Here is a 24,162-nt window from a genome sequence, read left to right as displayed (position 1 = left end):
TAAAAAGACCACATCACTTTGCCGATCTAGAAAAGCAGTTGATTAGATGCTGCGTATCTTTGGTGCTATTGGCTATGCGTGCACAGTCAGAATTTCTCCAAGTAGTCTTCAGTTAACTAAATTTAATATGTTAAATATAAACCATTATACTTTTCTTTAAACCTCTTTTTAAAAATGCTTCCCAAATATTGCTGTCTAACTATACAATTCACCTATTTTGGACTGACGTAGTCAGTAAAACCTGGTGGTTCCATTTCAGTGCTGATGCTGGGAATATTGAATCTTGCATGTCATTTTGCACCACTTTATATGCATATCTAAGTGTCGTTGTACATTAGAAAACTTCGTATTCTGATATCCATCCTTCTTCTAGTATTATCTGTGGGAAATGTGAAAACTGAATGGATAACTAAAGCTGCATTATTACATAGAGAGCCTATTGTAGTATAGACTATTTGAATAGCTGTCTTGTTTGACTTTCCACCTTACTACTTCAGAATTATATGCCTGAGTATATACTACTTCTTATGCGCTTTTTAATTAACAAAATATACCTGGCTTCCTCCCATGCATACTATTAAAACTGTGGCTCATTAGCGTGGAAGCCAAAGTAATTTAGTTCTTGATTTTGTGCTGTGTTGAAACCAAGAACATGTTTAAATACAGATCTGTGTTGCTGTCTTGTAAATACTTGTCTGTTATCAATCTAGGTTCTAACTTTTTTCCTGGTTTGATTTTCCCTAGGACCCTTAAAATTCTGCTATGAATGGTGAGTCCAGTGCAACGGTGGTGACTTCACCACCCCCAACAACAGCACCTCACAAAGAAAGGTATTTTGATCGAGTTGATGAAAATAACCCCGAGTACTTGCGAGAGAGGAATATGGCTCCTGATCTGCGCCAAGATTTCAACATGATGGAACAAAAGAAGAGAGTCTCCATGATTCTGCAAAGCCCAGTAAGAAAATACCATATTTTCCCTCAGTGTTATATATTCTGGTTTTAGTTACTTTGCAGTGTGACACAATATGTTCAACAGAAGTTAGAGATGTTTAAGGCTACATGCCCCCCACTGCCGTTACCCTTGCTACTGTGGATACACTGCTATTTATACTCATGCTAGCTCGATGAGTATAAATCACACCCCAACCTCAGAGTGTAGATGTAACCTAAGACTTATTTGATCTCCTTGCCTATGTAAGAGTGGTCCTTGGAGCATAATTTTCTAGTGTGATGTCCAGTCGAGTTTCATTGTCCCAATTGGTAGAGTTTCATCATTTTATTGGGGAGACAGTTCCATGTTCTTCAGGAAGATGCTTTTCTGATACTCACTTAATTAGATCTGTTTGCTCCTATTTTAACTTCCTTTTCCATTTTAAATTCCTCCTTGCTTTTTAATGTATTAAATCCAAATATTTGTAATTACTTCAATTCTTAATTGTTGTTGGTATGCATGTTTTGTGATGTCATAATTAGGGTTGTCGCCTTTCAGGTAGGCAGCAACCCTGTTGTATTGATCCCACCAGCTAATACCCCATTTCAATTTGTTCCCCCTTCATACAAGCTTTAGCTCTCTACTTCATGTCTAACAGTCTTACATGTTGTATTATCCTTCTTCAAGAGCAGGGGGAAAGTTATTAGTTTGCAAAGGCTGATAAAACTCATGCCACTTGGAATTGCGGAGAGCAACATTTTTAAGTGACAGAAACAGGCCCAATAAGTCTGCCACCAACTGACTGGGCAGGGGGGAGTGTGCAGTGTGTTTCCCTCTGAAGAGTGCTGAGAAGATACTAGGGAACGAATGTGTGAGGCTAGCAATCTAGCTGGTTAGGGTTCTGCAATTTTTTGATGTTTAACAATATCCAATACTTTGTTGCTAGGCCTTTTGTGAAGAATTGGAATCCATGATCCAGGAACAGTTTAAGAAAGGAAAGAACCCAACAGGCTTGTTGGCTTTACAGCAGATTGCAGATTTCATGACAACAAATATACCAAATGTCTACCCAGCGACACCACAAGGTGGAATGGCTGCATTAAACATGAGTGAGTGCACAGGGATCATTTGTGGTGAAGATATGCCACAACTTGTAATGGGTACTTGAATTATTTTTAAGGAAGTTTTGAAATGAAGGGACAATGTTGTGAACAAGCTGAAATTCCAGCCCATTTTGTTCGCAAGGATGCTCTAAAAATAAACAAACAAATCAGTTAAAGTAACTTGTAAATGCTGGAGTGATATAAAGAATAATTATTTGTCTATATTGTTTATATCAGCAGTTCTCAACCTGTGGGTTGGGACCCCAAGGTGGGTCGTGACACAGTTTTAATGGGGTCACCAGGGCTGGCATTAGACTTGCTGGGGCCTGGGGCTGAAGCCAAAAGCTCAGGTTACAACCCCCATCACCCAGAGCTGAAGCCCTCAAGCTTAGGCTTCAAACCCCCCCCCCCCAGGAGGCTGGGGTTCGGGCTTCAGCTTTGGCCCCCCTGCCTGGGGTGGAGGGGCTTTGTCTTCGGTCCCCCTTCCTGGGGTCATGTAGTAATTTTTGTTGTCAGAAGGGGGTCGCGGTGCAATGCAGTTTGAGAAACCCTGGTTTATATTAAAGCCCTTTTAAATTAGACGTGTTAATTGAAAAATATGCTGTCACTAATAAATCTGCAATACAATTGAATAATGCTATCTGTATTTAACAAATATTTACCAAATGAGCTGTCCATGGAAAAGGAAATGCTCATTATCAGAGGTCTAGCTGGTGGTATATCCCTTTTGAAACTAATAATTTTTGACTTCTTTGGTTGTCCAGTCAACTGTCAGTAGCATTATAGGAACAGCTACAGTAGATGTGGTAGAATATTGTTGGACGTTAACTGAGATGATTGAGCACATGATTTACATATGCTTTTACTTCTTCCTTTTCAGGTCTTGGCATGGTGACACCAGTGAATGACCTTAGAGGGTCAGATTCCATTGCTTATGAGAAAGGGGAGAAGTTATTGCGATGTAAATTGGCAGCTTTCTACAGACTAGCGGATCTCTTTGGGTGGTCTCAGCTTATTTACAATCATATAACAGTGAGTATTGGATCAACACATAGCTAAACAGTTGTTCTATAGATAGATATTTTCCACCTCTTTCCCACTCTCTTATTGATTGCAACAGAAATGAAGTGGTATTGAAGACAGTATAATAGTGAAGAGATTCATCATGGCATGTCAAGAATTAAGAATAGAACAGCTTGGATGTCAGCCAGTTTAGTTTGAATAGAGTCTTAAGAGACTGTACACCAAAGTCCTCATGATGAAACACATTTTTTTTGTTTTTGTTTTTTCAGAGGCTCAAGCATTTAATGACTTAAGTAGAATGAATAATGCTTCATTCAGTAAGCAACTTCTTAGGGTTCTTTTTCGATATAATAAAATGTCTATTTTTGTTAATCATTTAATTAAATATTATTGAAAATTTTGAAAATGCCTATAGTACAATAAAAAGAAAAGGAGTACTTGTGGCATCTTGGAGACTAACAAATTTATTAGAGCATAAACTTTCATGAGCTACAGCTCACTTCATCGGATGCATAGAGTGGAAAATATAGTGGGGAGATTAAATTTGTTGTTCTCTAGGGTGCCACAAGTACTCCTTTTCTTTTTACGGATACAGACTAACACAGCTGCTACTCTGAAACCTGTCATAGTACAATAGTAACCCTTTCTGAGAATCAGAAACCCCAGTACATTTGATCTTCGAATACTTAACTTAACACTCTCTGCCAACTATCTTCATTGTGACTGAGTGAGTAATTACTGGCACTCATCATAATAATACTTGACAGTATGACTGGCAGCGCCGGGAGATTTCATGAGCCAGATGAGGGGCTAAAATGGGGGTCATTATTAGAGTCACAGCTGTAGTAGGAAACCCAGTCTATTGTCTTCATAACAGAGCTGAATTGTGTATGGATATTCCAAATGCGAAGTTGTTGTTCTGACATTACAGTGGCTGCCCTTAATTTTTTTTCAATTGGTTTAAATGACTGTTACTATTTAAATTAATAATGACATTTATTATTACTGATAAGTATTTTCTTGAGTATCTAAAATCTGTAGTGTGCACTTTGTAAAAAAATAAATAGCTCTTGCCCAGCCATGATACAATCCAGTGAGGGTCATAAATAAGAGAAAAGGTTAATTGAAAGGCAACAGTGATGCTAATAAGATCACATAGTTTCTTGTTAAAGAATATGAACATCTTAATGGTTCTGTTAACTATTTTTTTATACCACCCCCATCAGTTTGGATAGGTGAGCTGACAGAATTGATACTGTAAGAGAGACTTGAATGAAGTAAAAGGGTGCCTTTCTAAGCATAAAGTTCATAAACATATCCATACCTTCTTCCATGGCTCAGAGTAGGTATAGAGGTAGGTATATAAAGACTGGCATCACTGGTGGAGCAGTGAGGACAAAGGCACATGAAAGGAGCTGCTGGCAGAAATGTAAGGTCTCTGAAACAAGGCTATAAGAAGTTTGAAGTTGTTGCATAGTGCAGTGGGAAGCTGGTGAGGTTGCTAACATTGGTACGAAAGGTGACTTTGACAGCAGCATTTTGACTGGACTGTAGAGGGCAAAGTTAGCATCAAAAGGTCCCGAGAGAGATTGCAGTACTCAAGGCAAGAGTTGATTCTGACATGGAAGAATGATTTGACATTCAGCATAGAAAGAAATTTTTAGAAATGTGGTTAAAGTGCAATAGTGCATGTTCAATGCTGGATGAAAGGTGAAAAGGAGAGGGAAGGGTTAAATTTTAACCACTCTCCCTTCACCCTTCCCCCCCCCACCCCTAAATTATGAGGAGGATGGCACTGTTATCAACCCTAATGAAGAGCAGGGTAGTAGACTGGATTTAAATGAGAAGCTTCTTGGTTGTGGCCATGTCAAGCTTGAGGGGACAGCAAGCCATCCAAGCTGATATGTCTCAATATAAGGAATGATAATAAAACTGTAGTGACACTATTGAAGGCAAAATTGGCAAGTGTATAAGGGAAATAATGCCAATGTAAAAATACTAATTTGGTACTTTATTGCAGTAATTAAATACATTTCAGATGGGATGTACAAACACTGTACTAGAGACGTGAATTTAAATGGTGAGTTGACCCCTTAGCTACATGTGCTTTATGGCATCATTTCTTAAGCTATGAGGCTCACCTCCCAGAAGAGTCATCCACCTCTTCCAGGGGAGAAACCAAACAAGCCTTTTTTTCTCCTTTAATTGCTTTTCGACTTACGCTTCTCTTTGCCAGTTTCTGTTTTCACTGAGCCTTAAATTAAAAAGGAAATATTGGGAAGGAAAAATAATCCGGCTGTCTGTTAGTAAGTTGGGGTTTTGTTTTTTTGGTTTTTATTAAAGATCTATTTAAAAAGATATTTCTGCAGGCCACTCTGCCTTTTAAAGATGTCTTCATCAGGTTAGGCCTGGCAGTAATTTAGTAGAGTAATATCGTGTGAGGAATGTTACAGTTTTGAAGCAATATGTGTACAGTACCACCATGTAAATGTTTTTCTGAAAATAATTAAAATAAGCATCCATTTGCTGTTGATTGAGTGGAAATAGCTATATATGTCATAAACTACTAATTGACAAATGATCTGCAATGATGAGTAATAGTCATGGTGTTAAAGACACCACGATGTGCACTAGTGGACTATTAATACATACCTTATGTGTAAAATAATTGCCGCCTTATTCAAATAAAGTATGCATGCTATCATAGCACTCGGACTGAAAGGATCTGAAAAATGGACATTATAGCAGTTATTTCTCATACTGGAAACTAAAAGTTCAAGAGAACCATATTAGAGGGGCATACCAATGTGCCCCCCTAATATGAATACTGTATATCTGATGTATCTGAAATTGTGACAACCAACTAATATGGATAGATATGAATATAAATCTGTTGATATTGTAGATTGGCATTTATACAGCTCTGACCCTTTAAAAGAAAAAAGTCGAAATTCTCTTAAAAATCTGAAATGGGGCAAATAGCCTCACTTACTACTCTTATTCTATTTCTGTAGCAAGCATCTTATTATGTCAGGAAACTCTCCACTAGCAAAGATCTGGCAAAGGCAGCTCCACCACCTGTTGTGTCAGCCATCCATCCACCCACCAATCTCCTGGTATAAAGAAGGAGGAAGGACCATATTGGGGGCGTTCCAGGGGCAGAGCATAGAGAGGAGAGGAGAGGAGGAAGAGTGGCAGAGCAGAGTTTTGCTACACCCAATTCTCCACTAACAAAAATTAGGGCTGCCCCTGTGCAGCCCTATCTTTCCCTAAATCCAGGCAGCTGTGAATAAGGGAGTTGGAGAATCAAGCCCCATATGGGAGAGACAAATATGGTAATAAAAATATTTACAAGCAAGAATTGTCCAGAAGGTGTTGAGTGTATATATATCCCTTATCAAATCTTTAGAATAGTGTAAGCAGTAGTTACCAGTCATATCAAGGGCTCAGTTTAATGGAAAATAAGGACGTTACAGGAGAACCTCAGAGTTTCAAACACCTCGGGAATGGAGGTTGTTCATAACTCTGAAATGTTCGTAGCTTTGAACAAAACGTTGTGGTGGTTCTTTCAAAAGTTTGCAACTGAATGTTGATTTATACAGCTTTGAAACTTCTCTATGCAGAAGAAAAATGCTGCTTTTAGCCATCTTAATTTAAATGAAACAAGCACAGAAACGGTTTCCTACATTGTCAATTCTTTTTTTAAACTTCCCCCCCCTTTTTTTAGTAGTTTATGTTTAACACAGTACTGTACTGTATTTATTTTGTTTGGCTGGGTTTTTTTGGTTGCTGCTGCTGCCTGATTGCATATTTCTCGTTCCAGATGAGCTGTGTGGTTGACTGGTCAGTTTGTAACTCTGGTGTTTATAACTCTGAGATTCTACTGTATTTCTTTCCTGATAGTTGTCCAAAGTGGACCCACCAAATTGGACAGCTGCTCTCTTGTTGTTGTGGAATGAACATATACGACTTGATAGGGATGATAGACATCCTATCTTTTTTAATATTGCAAACAGACCTGCTCTGTTGACTGTAGAATGCTTTGGTTAGGTCCACAAAGGTGGTATACAATGCTCAGTTTTGCTCTCTGCACTTCTCTTGAAGTTGACGCAGAGAAAATATCATGTCTGTGTTCTTGCCCCTACACTCTTTGGAATCTTATTCTTGGTACTCTTGAACTGTGCATTTAAGGACATGAAAGATGGAGTGCATCTCCACACAAGATCAGATGGGAAACTCTTCAACCTGTTCCAACTTAAGTCAAAGACCAAAGTCAAAAAGGTGCTAATAAGGGAACTTCTATTCACTGATGATGCTGCCCTCATAGCTCACAATGAAGATCTACTACAAGAACTCATGGACTACCTTTCAAGTGCCTGTCAGGCATTTGCTCTCACCGTCAGCATCAAGAAAACGGTTGTATTGGGGCAGAGGTTCCTTCAAGAAGATCCTTCAATTACCTTAAATGCAAACCAGCTAAAAGAAGTCCGAAAGTTCAGCTACTTAGGTTCTACAGTGACCACCAACCTCTCACTGGAGGAAGAACTAAATGTCCGCATTAGAAAGGCTGCCACCACCTTTAGCAGACTAACTAAAAGAGCATGGAACAACTCAAAGCTTACCATCAAGACCAAAATGATAGTGGACCAAGCTTGCATCCTCTGCACACTCATGGAGGTGGGGAAACATGGACAACTTATGCTCATCAGGAGAAAAAGATAAACGGTTTCCACCTACGTTGTTTATGCCTCATACTCAACACCAAATGGCAGTATAAAGTCACCAACGCAGAGGTTCTTCAAAGGGCAAATTTACCAAGTGTGACAGCCCTGCGCAAGCAAAGACGACTGCGCTGGCTGGGCCATCTGAGGTTGGAAGCCTGACGCATACCCAATGATATGCTATACAGGGAACGATCATAGGGAACAAGAACAACAGGACATCCCAAGCTTTGCTATAAAGACACATGCAAGTGAGCTATGAAGGAATTCGGAATTGATCCTGACTAATGGGAAATCTTGGCAAGTGATCATAACAAGTGGCGCCATCATCTCCATCAGGGTATCAAAGTTCATGACAGGAGCTGGCTCCTACAGCTTGAAGAGAAAAGAGCCCATAGGAAGCAAGCAGCTCCCAGCCAAGATGCATACATTTGCAATAACTGCCAAAGATCATGCAAATCTCCGATTGGACTATTCAGTCACATGAGACATTGCAAACCATCTACATCATAGGCTGCAATTCCTATCATCTCTTGCAGATGAAAGGATGCCAGCAAGTCTTTTCTGATAACAACCAGTAACTAGCTTGAGAGGGAAAAAGCACTATATCTAAATAGTTTGATTATAAATGTTGAAATGCTATCAATATACATAACAAAACTATCGATTTGAACCATAAAAGGTAGCAAAGAAAAAAGTTTCCCCACAGTGCCAGACTCTAAGCTCAGTGTTTGTAGTTCAGTTTTCTCATTACATTTCTACTTGAACCAGACTCCCCTTTTTGCCCAAATCTAGAGCCATTGCCCTTAAGTTGCTTCAAATTAATTTATCACATCTCCAAAAATTAAACTGTATCTTCATGGGTATTTTCCTTTATTTGGGAGAGCAGTTTCTGTCCCCCCTTTTCAGGTTATACTTCTGAAAACTGTTCATTTTACTCAAGTGGCATTGTTAAGATGAAAGCTTATGCTCAAATTTGTTAGTCTCTAAGGTGTCACAAGTCCTCCTTTTCTTTTTGCTGATACAGACTAACACGGCTGCTACTCTGAAACATTGCTTAGATGGAGAGAGATGAAGGAATTTTTGTTCTCACAATAACTTTCACTTGTCTGTGACATTCAAGATCAGATCTTTGTCTTGCCAAACAGGAACTTCTCCTAAAATTCCATTTTTCTCATTACCTTCATTTCTTTTCCTGGATTGCAGAATTCTATATACGTAGATTATTTATGGCTAATAGTAGGGGGAACAGGCAAACTTAAATGGAGAGAACATATAGACTAATATTTGTTCTCCTGGTATTTCCACTCATGGAACCTCTGGGCCCTTACCACTGCTGTTACCCCTGCTCGTGCTAGGATCTCTGCCTTCAGACGGCTGAGTGTCATTGCTGGCACATGATGGCATATATCACATTGGTAGATGTGCAGGTGAACGAGCCTCTGATAGTGTGGCTGATGTGATTAGGCCCTATGATGGTGTCCCCTGAATAGATATGTGGACAGAGTTGGCAACGGGCTTTGTTGCAAGGATAGGTTCCTGGGTTAGTGGTTCTGTTGTGTGGTGTGTGGTTGCTGGTGAGTATTTGCTTCAGGTTGGGGGGCTGTCTGTAAGCAATCTACCAATGTGATATATGCCATCATGTGTCAGCAATGCCCCTTTGCCATGTACATTGGTCAAACTGGACAGTCTCTACGTAAAAGAATAAATGGACACAAATCAGACGTCAAGAATTATAACATTCAAAAACCAGTTGGAGAACACTTCAATCTCTCTGGTCATTCAATTACAGACCTAAAAGTTGCAATTCTTCTACAAAAAAAACTTCAAAAACAGACTCCAACGAGAGACTGCTGAATTGGAATTAATTTGCAAACTGGATACAATTAACTTAGGCTTGAATAGAAACTGGGAGTGGATGGGTCATTACACAAAGTAAAACTATTTCCCCATGTTTATTCTCTCCCACCCCAACTGTTACTCGGACATTCTGGTCAACTGTTGGAAATGGCCCACCTTGATTATCACTACAAAAGGTCCCCCCACCCCCGCTCTCCTGCTGATAATAACTCACCTTAAGTGATCACTCTCGTTACAGTGTGTATGGTAATACCATTTGTTTCATGTTCTCTATGTATATAAATCTCCCCACTGTATTTTCCACTGAATGCATCTGATGAAGTGAGCTGTAGCTCACGAAAGCTTATGCTCAAATAAATTTGTTAGTCTCTGTGTGCCACAGGTACTCCTTTTCTTCATACAAAATATAGCATCATAAATAGTGATCTGTAGACAGCCTTAAAAGTTTGACTTATCAGCAGAACCTAAAAGGTTCCATGTAAAGGACTCCTTACTCTATTGGTTTGTTGTGTAATCACATAATATGGTTCACCCTTTACTTGTTATCCATTGGAGGAAGTGTCATCATTTTGAAAAATCTATCTACTATGTTGAAAGTGACCTCCAAATAGCTGCTAGTTTTTTATGGTCATTTTTTCATTATTCGGTTTCAGAGTAGCAGCCGTGTTAGTCTGTATTCGCAAAAAAGAAAAGGAGTACTTGTGGCACCTTAGAGACTAACAAATTTATTTGAGCATAAGCTTTCGTGAGCTACAGCTCACTTCATTGGATGCCTGAGCTGTAGCTCCCGAAAGCTTATGCTCAAATAAATTTTAGTCTCTAAGGTGCCACAAGAACTCCTTTTCTTTTTTGTTTCATTATTAGGGCTGTTGTGCAAATAGGCACAAAGGTGATTGGGGTTGACGCTTTTTTTTTTATTTCTCATCTGCCTTTTTGATGAAGTGCCTTATTAACTTTATGGGTCTTTGTCTTACTGGATGTATTTGCCTTGCATATTTGCTTTAAACATTATACAGTTTTTCCACTTAAAAACTTTACACTAATTAAACAAGTGTATAAATTGAAGACTTTATATTGTACTTGCATTAAATTTAACAGCTGGTCTTGCTGATACTGGATGTGTGAAGTGCATGAATTCTCTTGACCTTACATGAACAGGTCCACACTGGAATGTTTGATTTGGAATGCCTGCAGAAGAATAAACATTAATGATTGATCAACAGTTAAATTAATGAGATAACAACATGGCACAGAGTCGAGTGGGATTGCTTGAGTTTTGAAGACCACAGCTCTCTTTATATGTCTGGCTCAGTAGAGGTTAAGCGAATAGCAAGTCTTAAATCACCCTGTGGTGGCCGTTTTACAGAGTGGTGTAAGTGTCTGTTAGAAAAGGAGCTGTACTTGAGCAATGGCATCTGTGAAGTAGAGACTTTAAATTAGAGGAGATGGAGGTGAGGTAAAATTATATCCTAAAATGTGAAGAGATCTCCATCAGTCTTGGACCATTAGGATTAGAAAAAAGAAAAGAATACTTTCTAGATTCTGTTATCCTTTTTGGGGAGGAATCTGGGAATGGTAATTTTGGCACTGGATTCAGTCCCCATTGAAGTAAATAGACTTTGGATCTGTTTTTTGTTGGGTTTTTTTTGTCCTTTTTTCTTTTTCTAAAGGCTAAAAGTAGCATGAAATCTAGCCCTCCAATACCCCTTTTCCCCAGAAAAATCCCTTATGTAATGTAACAATGCATTGATCAATTTGCTAGTTTAAAATGTAAAACCCATTTTGGAGTATTGAAAATTAGTCAACTTTATGCAGATACATGGTTCATTAATGGAGAAATACACTTGAGGGTGACGGGGAACTAAATGATTAAAACAAAATAAGCAACTAAGGACTGGTTCTTTTACTATTTTATTTCTCTTATGCTGCGATATGTAGATGTGTTCATTGCTTGACTCCATCTTATTTGTTTTATCTCTTGCATACAGAAATTATGTTTCAAACAAAGGACAAACTATTAGTTTTGAGATGTCTAAAACCGGAACTGAGAGATTGACTTCTCAGGCATCAGCCTTCAAATAACTGGAATATGACCTACTTGTTCCTAGAAGCAAACAACACTGTCTAGTTTTAGTTCATTCTTTTTTGTAGGAAGCTCTGTCGGTGTAAAAAGAAGTGGGATTGTGACTGCTCAATATTGTCTGCAGTTTCATATTGAGTACTCTTCATTATACAGTTTGCCTTATTCTCAGCTGTGTGGATGAAAGATTGTGACTGCTGTTCCCACCCTGGGGACCTTCTAAAAGAGAGAGGACTTGCCCAGTGAGCAGACACTTTAAATAAATCCTATATTTCCATCTAAGAACTAAGATGACTACCAAGAATGATACAGTGTAAAAAGCCCAGCCAGAGTGGAACTGCATCTTCAAATAACTGTTAGGAATCTAAAAACTGAATTGTTGGCTGCATTGGATTTTAGTTTGGCATTTATAGACAATTGATCTCTGGAAATAATATTTCCTGACTTTGAATCACACAAAAGACATTCTATTTAATGTAGAGTTGTCGATTAATTGCGATTAATTCAAAAAAATTAATGGTTTAAAAAATTAATCGCAATTAATCGCAGTTTTAATTGCATTGTTAAACAATAGAATACCAATTAAAATTTATTAAATATTTGCGGATGTTTTTCTACATTTTCAAATGTATTAATTTCAGTTACAACACAGAATACAAAGTGTACGCTGTTCACTTTATATTATTTTTATTACATATATTTGCACTGTAAAAATAATAAACAAAGAAACAGTATGCTCAATTCACCTCATGTACTGTAGTGCAGTCTTTATCATGAAAGTGTAATGTACAAATGTAGATTTTTATTTTTATTTTTTGATCATTTAACTGCATTCAGAAGCAAAACAATGCAAAACTTTAGAGCCTACAGATCCACTCAGTCCTGCCTCTCATTTAGCCAATTGCTAACACAAGCAAGTTTGTTTATATTTACGGGAGATAATGCTGCCCACTTCTTATTTATGATGTCACCAGAAAGTGAGAACAGGCATTTGCATGGGACTTTTGTAGCCAGCATTGCAAGGTATTTACATGCCAGATCTGCTAAACATTCTTATGCCACTTCATGCTTTAGCCACTGTTCTAGAGGGCAGGCTTCCATGCTGATGACACTTGTTAAAAAAAAAATGCGTTAATTAAATTTGTGACTGAACTCCTTTGGGGAGAATTGTATGTGTCTGGCTCTATTTTACCCGCATTCTGCCATATATTTCATGTTATAGTAGTCTTGGATGATGACTCAGCACATGTTGTTCATTTTAAGAACACTTTAGTTCCAGATTTGACAAAACGCAAAGAAGGTACCAATGTGAGATTTCTAAAGATAGCTACAGCTCATACCCAAGGTGGAAGAATCTGAAGTGCTGTCCAAAATCTGAGAGGGGATGAGGTGTGGATCATGCTTTCAGAAGTCTTAAGAGCAACACTCTGATGCAGAAACTGCAGAACCCAAACCACCAAAAAAGAAAATCAGTCTTCTGCTGGTGGCATCTGACTGAGATGATGAAAATGAACATGCATCAGTCTGCACTACTTTGGATTGTTATTGAGCAGCACCCATCATCAGCATGAACGGATGTCCTCTGGAATAGTGGTTGAGTCATGAAGGGACATATGGATCTTTAGCATATCTGGGATGTCAATCTCTTGCAACGCTGGCTACAACAGTGCCATGAGAACACATGTTCTCACTTTCAGGTGACATTGTGAATGAGAAGCGGACAGCATTGTCTCCTGCAAATGTAAACAAACTTGTTTGTCTGAGCAATTGGCTAAACAAGAAATAGGACAGAGTGGACTTGTAGGCTCTAAAGTTTTACATTGTTTTATTTTTGAATGCAGTTATTTTTTGTACATAATTCTACATTTGTAAGTTCAACTTTCATGATAAAGAGATTGCACTATAGTACTTGTATTAGGTGGATTGAAAAATACTATATCTTTTTGTTATTTACAGTGAAAATATTTGTAATAAAAATATAAAGTAAGCACTGTACCCTTTGTATTCTGTTATAATTGAAATTAGTATATTTGGAAATGTAGAACACGCCAAAAATATTTAAATAAATGGTATTCTATCATTGTATAACAGTGCAATTGATCACGATTAATTAATGGTGCGGTTAATCACAATTAATTTTTTCAATCGCTTGACAGTTCTAATTTAATGTTATACACCAGTGATATCCAGAGCTCAGTGGTTCAAGAGCCAAACTAGTGATCAGCATTACCCAAAAGAGCCACAGTAGTGTGAATTCATTGTTTCATTTTCTCTCTCTCTCTCTCTGTGTGTGTGTGTGTGTGTGTGTGTGTGTGTGTGTGTGTGTGTAAGTAGTATTCTCAGAGCAAAATGACCAAGTATTATTATTTTATCAACTGTAGTTGGTTAATAACATAGTAAAAGCATCCTGATTGGCTAATAATTAAATCACACAGTGTTTTAGTATCATGTGCTGCAAAGAGACACATTAAAGAGCCACTTGCAACTCGTGAGTCTCAGGATGTAGACTCAGGATGTCTACACTATGAAATTAGGCCGAATTTATAGAAGTCAATTTTTAGGAAGTGATTTTATACAGTCGATTGTGTGTGTCCCCACTAAGCGCATTAAGTCGGCGGAGTGCGTCCACAGTACCGTGGCTAGCGTCGACTTTCGGAGCGTTGAACTGTGGGTAGCTATCCCACAGTTCCTGCAGTCTCTGCTGCCCATTGGAATTCCGGATTGAGCTCCTAATGCTTGATGGGGCAAAAAAATTGTCGTGGGTGGTTTTGGGTACATGTCGTCAGTTGCCTCTCCCTCCGTGAAAGCAATGGCAGACAATCATTTTTGCGCCTTTTTCCATGCAGACGCCATACTGCTGTCAGCAGACAGTTCAGTAGGACTGCTAGCCGTCGTCATCCACCGTTTCCGCTGCAACTCTGCTCTCCTGGTGCCATGAATCCACCTTGCAGGTCATCTTATTGTTCTGTATAAATATCTATTCTTGTGGCATCCGTTGTCACCCACCGCTTCTGCTGCAACTCCGCTCTCCTGCAGATGCCATACCACAGCAAGCATGGAGCCCACTCAGCTCACTGCTGCTGCAGTGAGCATTGTAAACACCTCGCGCATTCTCCTGCAGTATGTGCAGAACTGCAAAAGCAAGCGAGGAGTCGACGACAGCGCAATCACGATAGTGATGAGGACATGGACGCAGACTTTTCTCAAAGCACGGGCCCTGGCAATTTGGACATCATGGTGATAATGGGGCAGGTTCATGCCGTGGAACTCTGATTCTGGGCCCGGGAAACAAGCACAGACTGGTGGGACTGCAAAGTGTTGCAGTTCTGGGATGATTCCCAGTGGCTGAGAAACTTTTGCATGCGTAAGGGCACTTCCATGGAACTTTGTGACTTGCTTTCCCTGAAGCCCAAGAATACCTAGATGAGAGCAGCCCTCACAGTTGAGAAGCGAGTGGTGATAGCCCTCTGGAAGCTTGCAATGCCAGACAGCTACTGGTCAGTCGGGAATCAATTTGGAGTGGGTAAATCTACTGTGGGAGCTGCTGTGATGCAAGTAGCCAACGCAATCACTGAGCTGCTGCTATCAAGGGTAGTGACTCTGGGAAATGTGCAGGTCATAGTGGATGGCTTTGCTGCAATGGGTTTCCCTATCTGTGGTGGGGTGATAGATGGAAAGCATATCCCTATCTTGGGACCGGACCATGTTGGCAGCCAGTATGTAAACCACAAGGGGTACTTTTCAATGGTGCTGCAAGCACTGGTGGATCACAAGGGACATTTCAATGACATCAACGTGGGATGGCCAGGAAAGGTGCATGACGCTCGCATCTTCAGGAACTCTGGTCTGTTTTAACAGCTGTAAGAAGGAACTAACTTCCCAGACCAGAAAATTACTGTTGGGAATGTTGAAATGCCTATAGTTATCCTTGGGGACCCAGCCTATCCCTTAATGCTATGGCTCGTGAAGCCATACAAGGCACCCTGGACAGTAGTAAGGAGCAGTTCAGCTATAGGCTAAGCAAGTGTAGAATGGTGGTAGAATGTGCATTTGGACTTTTAACAGCTCGCTGGCCCAGTTTACTGACTAGGTTAGACCTCAGCGAAACCAATACTCCTATTGTTGTTGCTGCTTGCTTTGTGCTCCACAGTATCTGTGAGAGTAAGGAGGAGACGTTTATGGCAGGGTGGGAGGTTGAGGCAAATCGCCTGGTGGCCGATTACGTGCAGCCAGACACCAGGGTGATTAGAAGAGCACAGCTGAGTGTCCTGCGCATCAGAGAAGCTTTGAAAACCAGTTTCATGACTGGCCAGGCTACGGTGTGACAGTTCTGTTTGTTTCTCCTTGATGAAAACCCACCCCCTTGGTTGACTCCACTTCCCCTTCTATCACTGCTTTCAGAAGCAATAAAGTCATTATTGTTTCAAAATCATGCATTCTTTATTAATTATCACACAAATAAGGGGAAAACTCGCAAGGTAGCCTGGGAGGGGTGGGTGAGGAGGGAAGCACTGCGGGGGGTGTTGGATGAGGGGAGGAGGGAAGGACAAGGCCAGACTACAGTTCAAAACTTACTGAATGCCAGCCTTCTGTTGCTTGGGCAATCCTCTGGGGTGGAGTGGCTGGGTCCCCATAGTGTGCCCACCCCCGGCCCCCATGTTCTTGGGTGTCTGGGTGAGGAGAATATGGAACTTGGGGAGGAGGGCAGGCGGTTATACTGCAGCAGCGGTCTGTGCTCCTGCTGCCTTTCCTGCAGCTCCACCAGACACCTGAGCATGTCAGTTTGCTCCCCCATTAGCCTCAGCATTGCATTCTGCTTCCTTTCAGCATGCTCCTCCCTCCTCTCATTGTGTTCATTTAACGCTTTCCTGGACTCTGCCATTGTTTGCCTCCACGCATTCTGCTGAGCTCTTTCGGTGCAGGAGGACTGCATGAGCTCTGAGAACATGTCATCGCAAGTGCTTTTTTTTTTGCCTTTTGATCTGCGCTAGCCTCTGGGACGGAGATGATAGGGGGAGTGTAGAAACATTTGCAGCTGCGGGAGGAAAAAAAGGGAGAGTAGTATTTTAAAAGATACATTTTAGAGAAGAAAGGGAAGACTATTTCACACTGAATAAAGCAATTCACGTTACATAGCACATGTGCTTTTGGTACAAGGTTGCATTTTGCCTCTTATATTGAATGCCTGCTGGTTTGGTGTGAGACATCACACACACTCAGCTGGGCAACAGAATTTGGTTTGCAGGCAGCCATGGTAAGGCTTACCATGTTATGTTTTTAGAGTGCCGTTCACAAAGTAGCTACGGCCTCTAGATGCTATTGCAGTATAAGTAGTAATTATAACTTATACTATGCTGTAAAATAAATCAAAATGTGCTTTTAGATGTGCTACTAACTTAACTGCACATGTCAGCAAAAGCACTGGATTATCTGTGCACACCCTTGTACCAGAGATCAAAATAGGACGGTTTTTAAGACCCATAGACAACCTCAAACCTCCATCTAAATGATCCATTAGTAGTTTTATGAAACTAAATAGATGATTCCTTATCTCCTCTTCTACCATTAACCCACATTCCTTTTTTAATTCATGAATTTTATTAGGATCTAACTACCCATTGTGATTTATTTTACAGTGTGGTATAAGTCATAATTACTACTAATATTGCAATAGCATCTAGAGGCCCTAGCTACTTTGTGCACAGCACTCTAAAAACATAACAAAGATATGGTTCCTGCCCTAAACAATTTACAAACTATAAACTAATTTTAAGTTATGAACTCCATCATCTGTGTGTTAAACCTTGAGGCAAACATTGCTACGTAAAGAGAAGGATAGTTGGTGGAGAGCCCCAAGGTATGCTAACCTCCCCAACACCATCAAAAGGCATTCATCCCACCCAGTGTCAAGATGTTCAAACCCTTTAGCTGGGTTGCTTAAATTTCCACAAGTCCTCTGCTTCATAATCCCGCATTCCCTATGGCAAACAGAGGTTTTTCTAGGACACTAACACTATGGGTGACAATATTGCTTCTCCAAAACTCTGTTTCCCGTGGGGTATTAGGGAACCACTCATCTATCCACGTGGTTATCTGTCCCTCATTATTGTAGGATCTGAGCACCCCCTTGGCGTCTTACTTACACCTTGGTCTTCCACCAACCTGAGAGACTGTAGCCCGGGCCACCCTGTGGCCTTAGTAAACATGGTCTATTACCAAGTGTACTATGGTTTAATAAATTATGTCAATTATAGTGGATATGGCATGGCTGTTAGTTTATGCGTCATGAATATGTACATCTCCTGTGTTCAACAACTCTCTCTTGTAATTTTATTGTATGGTATACTTTCTAGGGCTTACAAAACAGAACTTGAATTCAAAATATTACAGTTTTTTATTGTAAAGATTTAGCTTTCATTCTTGTTGTATTTTTAGGCCAGAGTAAGTTCTGAGCAGGAGCACTTCTTGATTGTACCTTTTGGACTTCTTTATAGTGAGGTTTCTGCATCCAGTCTGGTAAGTGCTAATTTCTGTTTCTATACCAATAGAACATGGATATAAACATCTAAATTCTGTCTCGTATATATGTATGTTAAACTTCGATAAGCATGTTATAGAAAATACTAAGTTATTTTCTGCTGCAATCTCATGGCCAGAACGTGTTGTGTGTTTGTGTGTGTGTGTGGGGGGTTGTTGTTTTTTTTTTTTTAAGAGTTTGACTGATTTCACTATCCATTTTGGAAGTAAAATTCTTCTTTTTTTAAAATGGCCATAAAATTTCAGATTGTAATTTGAGCATAAACTCTTGGTCCTTAGTTTTTTTTTTCCATATACTGAAATACATCTATATTATCCTAAATTTTAATTTGAGGTATTAATTATATAAAAGCTGCACAAGACTGAGAATGGGGAATTCCTGAGTTCTAGTCCTTTCTCCAACATTAATTCCATCTGTGACCTTGGACAATTTCTGTAATCTCTCTTCCTCAGTTTCTTCCTGTACTTGCAGTACCTGTTTTATAGGTTAATATATATTTATAGTTTAATGATTTTGCAGTGATTTCAAGACATGAAGTGCTACGTATTTCCTTTGCTGCCTTTAATTCTGGATTATAGAAAGACAATAGATTTGGATTAACCAAATATATTCTCTTTTCCAGATCTTGTTAAAAATAAATAGTAGTGCATAATAACAGGCCTACCCTAGGGCAATGGAACTGTGGTGACAGATAACCCAAAAATCAAGTTAGCACAGTTGTGTCAAAGGTTATTTGTTTTTGCCAAATGTGAGTTTCAGATATTGCTTGTGGGAGGGTAGTGTTGTGAAGCCTCCACTGCAACTAAAAATCTCTCTAAAAAAATAAATAAATAAAGCTCAGTGATGCAAGACTGCTTTACTTCTCATCAAGCTCGAGGAAGATCTAGCAGTGACTCGGCAGTGCAAACTGCAGCACCCCTCAAATGGACATAATGCCATGGTACCATCCATGGCAACGCTGAAAGAATTTAGCACTAAGACTAATACGCTACTTATGCCTATAGTGGTCTCAGATCCCCAAACTAATTGTCTTATTCCTCACTGTCACCACTTTGGAATAGTGCATAGCTTTGTCTAAACTGGTGTAAGTATGGGTTGAGAACAGGATAAAGGAGAAAAGAGGGAAAATAACTGAACTCTATATATTATTGTCCACAACAATTAAAGAAAATCAAGACCTTACCTATACGACTGAAATTCTGGAAAACCAAGCATTCAGTACAAATCTGTGGCTATGGGGTGTCTCAATAAGCCTAGAGGGCGAGAATTTAAGTGCATTTCTTAATCAACTAGTATCTAAGGTTCTCAAAATTAAACACTGATGATGGTCCAATTTACATATAAAGAGTCTACAGACTTTCAAAGACCACTTTAGTTGCCTATCAAAGACCCAAGTAAAGTATTCTATACATAGTGTCAAGATTCATTGACAACCTGTAGATATTTGTCTGCAGCCAGGAAGGAAGAAGCAATCAAGTATAAAAAGGATCAGATTTCTTTCTTTCTAGATGGGATTAATCAATGAGGAAAGAGGGGGGGCCTGAATAACATTCCAGGAGCTGAATGTTAAGGGAACCTTATTATAAGCAGCTTAAAAAAAGGTGACCCGAAAAGAAGTAGATGAAGAAGTGAGCTTGTACTCTTTTTCTTGCTGCATTATGATGTATAAAAGAGGACTGAAAGGTTTTGTGTTAGTTTTCTAAGAGGCTTTTTTTCCTTGCTTGTGTTTTTACATTAGTAATTCAGGCCGGGTCTAGGCTGGAAGACACTCTGATCAGTGAAGAACTAGCGGAAATGTCATCACAAGAATCAAGGGAGTGAAAGTTGAACAAAGTAGAGGGGGAAAATAATTTGTTATACAATTGCTTGTTGATGGATTTGATTTTTTACAAAAAAGCAATAATACAGAAAGCTCGTTTTGTGTTACTGTAGACCAATTCTACAGCTGTTTACAATATATTGATCTTAAAGCTTAATATTGTTGCTGTTAATGACATTGGTTTATATACATTTATATTCAACATATATGTAGTGTATATGTAGTGTGATATTGTTAAAATATAATATAATTTTTAAAACTGCTATAGGAAGATGCTGAATTAAATACATTTGGTACAACGATAACTTATAAAACTTTTTATTACAATGTTTTTTTATATTGTCAGGTTAAAATCAATATTCAAGGAGATGTAGTTGATCGTGGAAGCACTAACCTGGGAGTAAACCAAGCTGGTTTTACATTGCACTCTGCAATTTATGCCGCTCGACCTGACGTTAAATGCATTGTTCATATCCATACACCAGCAGGGGCAGCGGTAAGCAGTTCCTCTTATATAGATTTTAAGAGAAGTGTAGCTGGTGCCAAGTAGTCATATATTTACTTTGTAGTTCAAGGGCTTGATCCCTTTAAACCCATATCCTAGTGAGGAGTCCTATTTGAAGTCACATAGTTAATGAGCCTATTCATGTGAATATTCCTGCCTTGTGAGTGCTTGCAAAATTGGGCCCTACTGTAGAAATTGACACTATCTGTGCTATGAATATGAAATCTTGAATCAACATTTAGAAGTAATAGCAGACTAATGGCAAATTTCAGATTGTAATAGAACCTTTTCATTCAATGAGTCATAACAAGGTAAAGCGTCCTCCAGTGGCCCAGTAAGGCACACTTTGTAATATTTTCTGCATATATATGCTAGGTATTAGAGTACTTGCATCCTATCTACATTTTGTTCTGGTAGCACATCTGTAACTGTTTCACAGCACAAATAGCATCATTGATCTCAAACAGTAGAATTTGTGGATACCCATGTTGACTTGTAGATCCCTGTTTTTATCCATCTCCAAGAACAACTAGTTATAAATCATTATCAAATCCACCTCAGAAGCTTTTTTAGGAGCCAACCCAGTGACTGAGTTTCAAATATTCAGGAAATTGCTTTACTGCAGTTCTTATATTTGATATTTTTCTTATTAAATTGATTCAGAACAGCAATAACATTATTTTAAGGTAGATAACAAGACTGAAATTGAGTAAGTTCCTAATTTTGGACCATATTCTGAGGATTTTAAGCTTTAACAGTGGTGTTTTTTAACCATGGTTTTGTGTAATAATCTGCAGGAAATCTTGTATTTTAAATTATTCACTTAAAAGAGAGTATGAATTAAGGATAAGAGGCTGATTTTCTAAATCTTTTCACATTTCTGTCTTGTCTTCTGATCAATCTTCAGTTCTCCTGCTTTTAAATGTCTCAGATGTATTTAAATATTAACAATGACATTTCACCCTCCACTTCACGCATTAGTGTATATAATGTACAGCAGTGACTGACTTCTTGTTTTTATTTACTTCTCTCTCAAAATCTACTGTTATGTTTCTCAGGTTTCTGCAATGAAGTGTGGTCTCTTGCCAATTTCACCAGAAGCACTCTGTCTTGGAGAAGTGGCCTATCATGACTACCATGGTATTCTGGTTGACGATGAAGAAAAAGTGCTAATTCAGAAAAATTTGGGACCTAAAAGCAAGGTCAGTTATTCCATACATAGGTCAATATTAAAAGAAAATAGTGATTTTTTTTTTTAACTTGGAAATGGAAAGGAGGGGAGATATGTTTGTTTAGTTCTTGGCAGGTAGGTTTCTTGTAGCAGTTCATATTCCTTGCAATGTCCATTTCTTCTAGGTCCTTATTCTCAGAAACCATGGCTTGGTATCAGTTGGGGAGACCGTTGAAGAGGCTTTCTACTATATTCATAATCTAGTAGTTGCCTGTGAGATTCAAGTAAGAATCTTAATATATTATATAACGAATCTGCTATCTGTAACAATATGATACTTAATCTTCAAACAGATGATAGATGAATGATTAAAAAGTGACAGTTTCAATCTAAACTAACAAAATAAAAGATTCCTGGATTGATTTCATTGTGCAGGAGCAACTACACAGATAATTTAGCAACTGTGTTCAACTGGCAAACTAGAACTATTGATCTGACATTAATCTCTCCCAAATCATCAGTCTACTTTTCATTAAAGCAAGAATGTTGCAACATGTGATTTTTCACATTGCTTGAAACACTTTCCTTATTACAAGGTTATAATGATTTATTTAATTTTAAAATATAAGATTAGAATTTGCAGAATAGAAGAGGGTCCTTCTACTGTTTCTATAACTATCCAGTGTTTAAGTTAAAAAAATTAAAATGTGGTTTAATTATTTTTAAGGTACGTACGCTGGCCAGTGCAGGTGGGCCTGACAACTTAGTGCTGTTAGACCCTGGAAAATACAAAGCCAAATCTCGTTCTCCCGAGTCTCCAGCAGCTGAGGGTACTGTATCCCATCCAAAATGGCAGATTGGAGAGCAGGAGTTTGAAGCCCTTATGCGAATGCTTGATAATCTGGTAAAGCAAATAACATCAAATCTAATGAGTTTTTATATGATGAATGCAAAATTATTTCTAAAGTGCTATAAAGAAACTAAGATTTTTTTCAGGTTTTTTTTGGTCTTGTTTTACTTTTTTTATTTGCTGACACATTTGATTCTTGAGATTTCAAAATACTAAGTTTTTCTTAGGTTAGTGTCCAGGCTATAATGTGAAAAAAGAACCATGTAGGTTACTTAATTTATTAATCTTTAATCTGAGTATTTAAAGCTTCCCTGCAAGATAGAATAGATCAGTTACAGCCTGATTCAAAGACCACTAAAGTCAGTGGAAAGACTCTTCTTGATGTCAGTGGGCTTTGGATCAGGCCTTAATGTTCATACTCACTCGGTTCTGTACCTCTTGTAACAGAGACAGGTTCTTTTTGTTAGTTGTGATTGTGGTGCATGCAGCCTCTCCAGATAATACCATGCTGCCCTATCCTCCTTACCCCTTAACAAAAAGGTGGAGTCTAAGGTAAACTTGGACTTCTCAGGATGTCACATTGTTAGAGGGGTCTTTGGGTATTAACACAGAATGATGATCCATATGGCTCCATTGATAGAACATTTGTCTGAAGGTCATAGGTTAAAGTCTACATGATCACTCTGAATAATGCCCAGCAATGACATTGCCTGTGATATAGGTTATGATTCAGATTAAATCTATATCCAGGTTGAAGTTAGGATATTTTTAGAGAGATGGGGTATTCCCGGTATCTGGAACAATGTTTCCTTTTCTCAGCAAAACCATTTCCAGTGTCCAAAGCTCAATATGAACAATCACTGAGTGAGCAATCATTGCTGTTTCTACATACAGCCACTACACTACCATGAAGGTTTGTTTTATCCTGTGTCCAAATTTGTCTTAAAATCCGGAGCTTCTCTACCATACTGAATTGCTTTAATGTATCCTACAAAATTGACATGCTTTGACTAGCCACAAGAGGCTGTTAAAGAGTGGTGCCATCAACACCATCTTTCCCTACAGTCCATGAACCATCAACGTGGAGAGAGACCAGAAGTTGTTCCCAAACTTTTACCTCCCATGCAGCAGCCCTCAATAAATGCCATTTCAAACGAGAGAGAGAGAGTGTGTGTGTGTGTGTGTGTGTGTGTGGTTAAAAACATGGAATTAAATTGTGTTAAACTATATATTTCCTTTAAAAAAAAATAAGATGAAAAGTTAAAACAGAAAGGACCATATGTTTAAGGTTAGAGTGTAGTATATAATGCATCATTCTAACACTTCTTGCTTCTGAACTTACCTTTGTTGCCAGATATTTGGTAATGTGTATTAACTGATACAAAGATCTTAAGAGCTTGGTTATAACATGACATTGGGGTGTGTGTATGGTCCATTACTTCATCTCTTATCAGACACACCCACCAGAAAAGTTTAAAGAGACAAAGGGTAATTTTGTAACATCTTTTATCAGCATTTAGCTGGGCTCTGGCTTGCAAGAGCAACTTGTCTCAGGAAGT

General features: G+C 38.8%; 1 protein-coding gene across 38 annotated transcripts in view; it reads left to right on the top strand.

Moving 5' to 3' along the window:
- ADD1 (adducin 1) overlaps window positions 1-24,162 on the top strand; it is a 126,239-nt gene that overhangs the window by 64,934 nt on the left and 37,143 nt on the right. For all 38 annotated transcript variants that reach the window (XM_038399334.1, XM_038399332.1, XM_043512551.1 and 35 more), the window contains 8 exons: window positions 745-957; window positions 1,880-2,042; window positions 2,917-3,068; window positions 18,156-18,236; window positions 20,424-20,573; window positions 21,641-21,784; window positions 21,939-22,037; window positions 22,481-22,657. In XM_038399334.1, coding sequence (XP_038255262.1) covers window positions 763-957; window positions 1,880-2,042; window positions 2,917-3,068; window positions 18,156-18,236; window positions 20,424-20,573; window positions 21,641-21,784; window positions 21,939-22,037; window positions 22,481-22,657 — 1,161 coding nt within the window. In that variant the 5' untranslated portion in view covers window positions 745-762. Of the gene's footprint in view, window positions 1-744; window positions 958-1,879; window positions 2,043-2,916; window positions 3,069-18,155; window positions 18,237-20,423; window positions 20,574-21,640; window positions 21,785-21,938; window positions 22,038-22,480; window positions 22,658-24,162 lie in introns of those variants that run through there.

The sequence above is a fragment of the Dermochelys coriacea genome, chromosome 4, assembly GCF_009764565.3.
Source record: "Dermochelys coriacea isolate rDerCor1 chromosome 4, rDerCor1.pri.v4, whole genome shotgun sequence".
Classification (NCBI taxonomy): domain Eukaryota; kingdom Metazoa; phylum Chordata; order Testudines; family Dermochelyidae; genus Dermochelys; species Dermochelys coriacea.
Note: the sequence above shows the minus strand (reverse complement) of the source record. Positions and strands in the feature narration are given on the sequence as shown.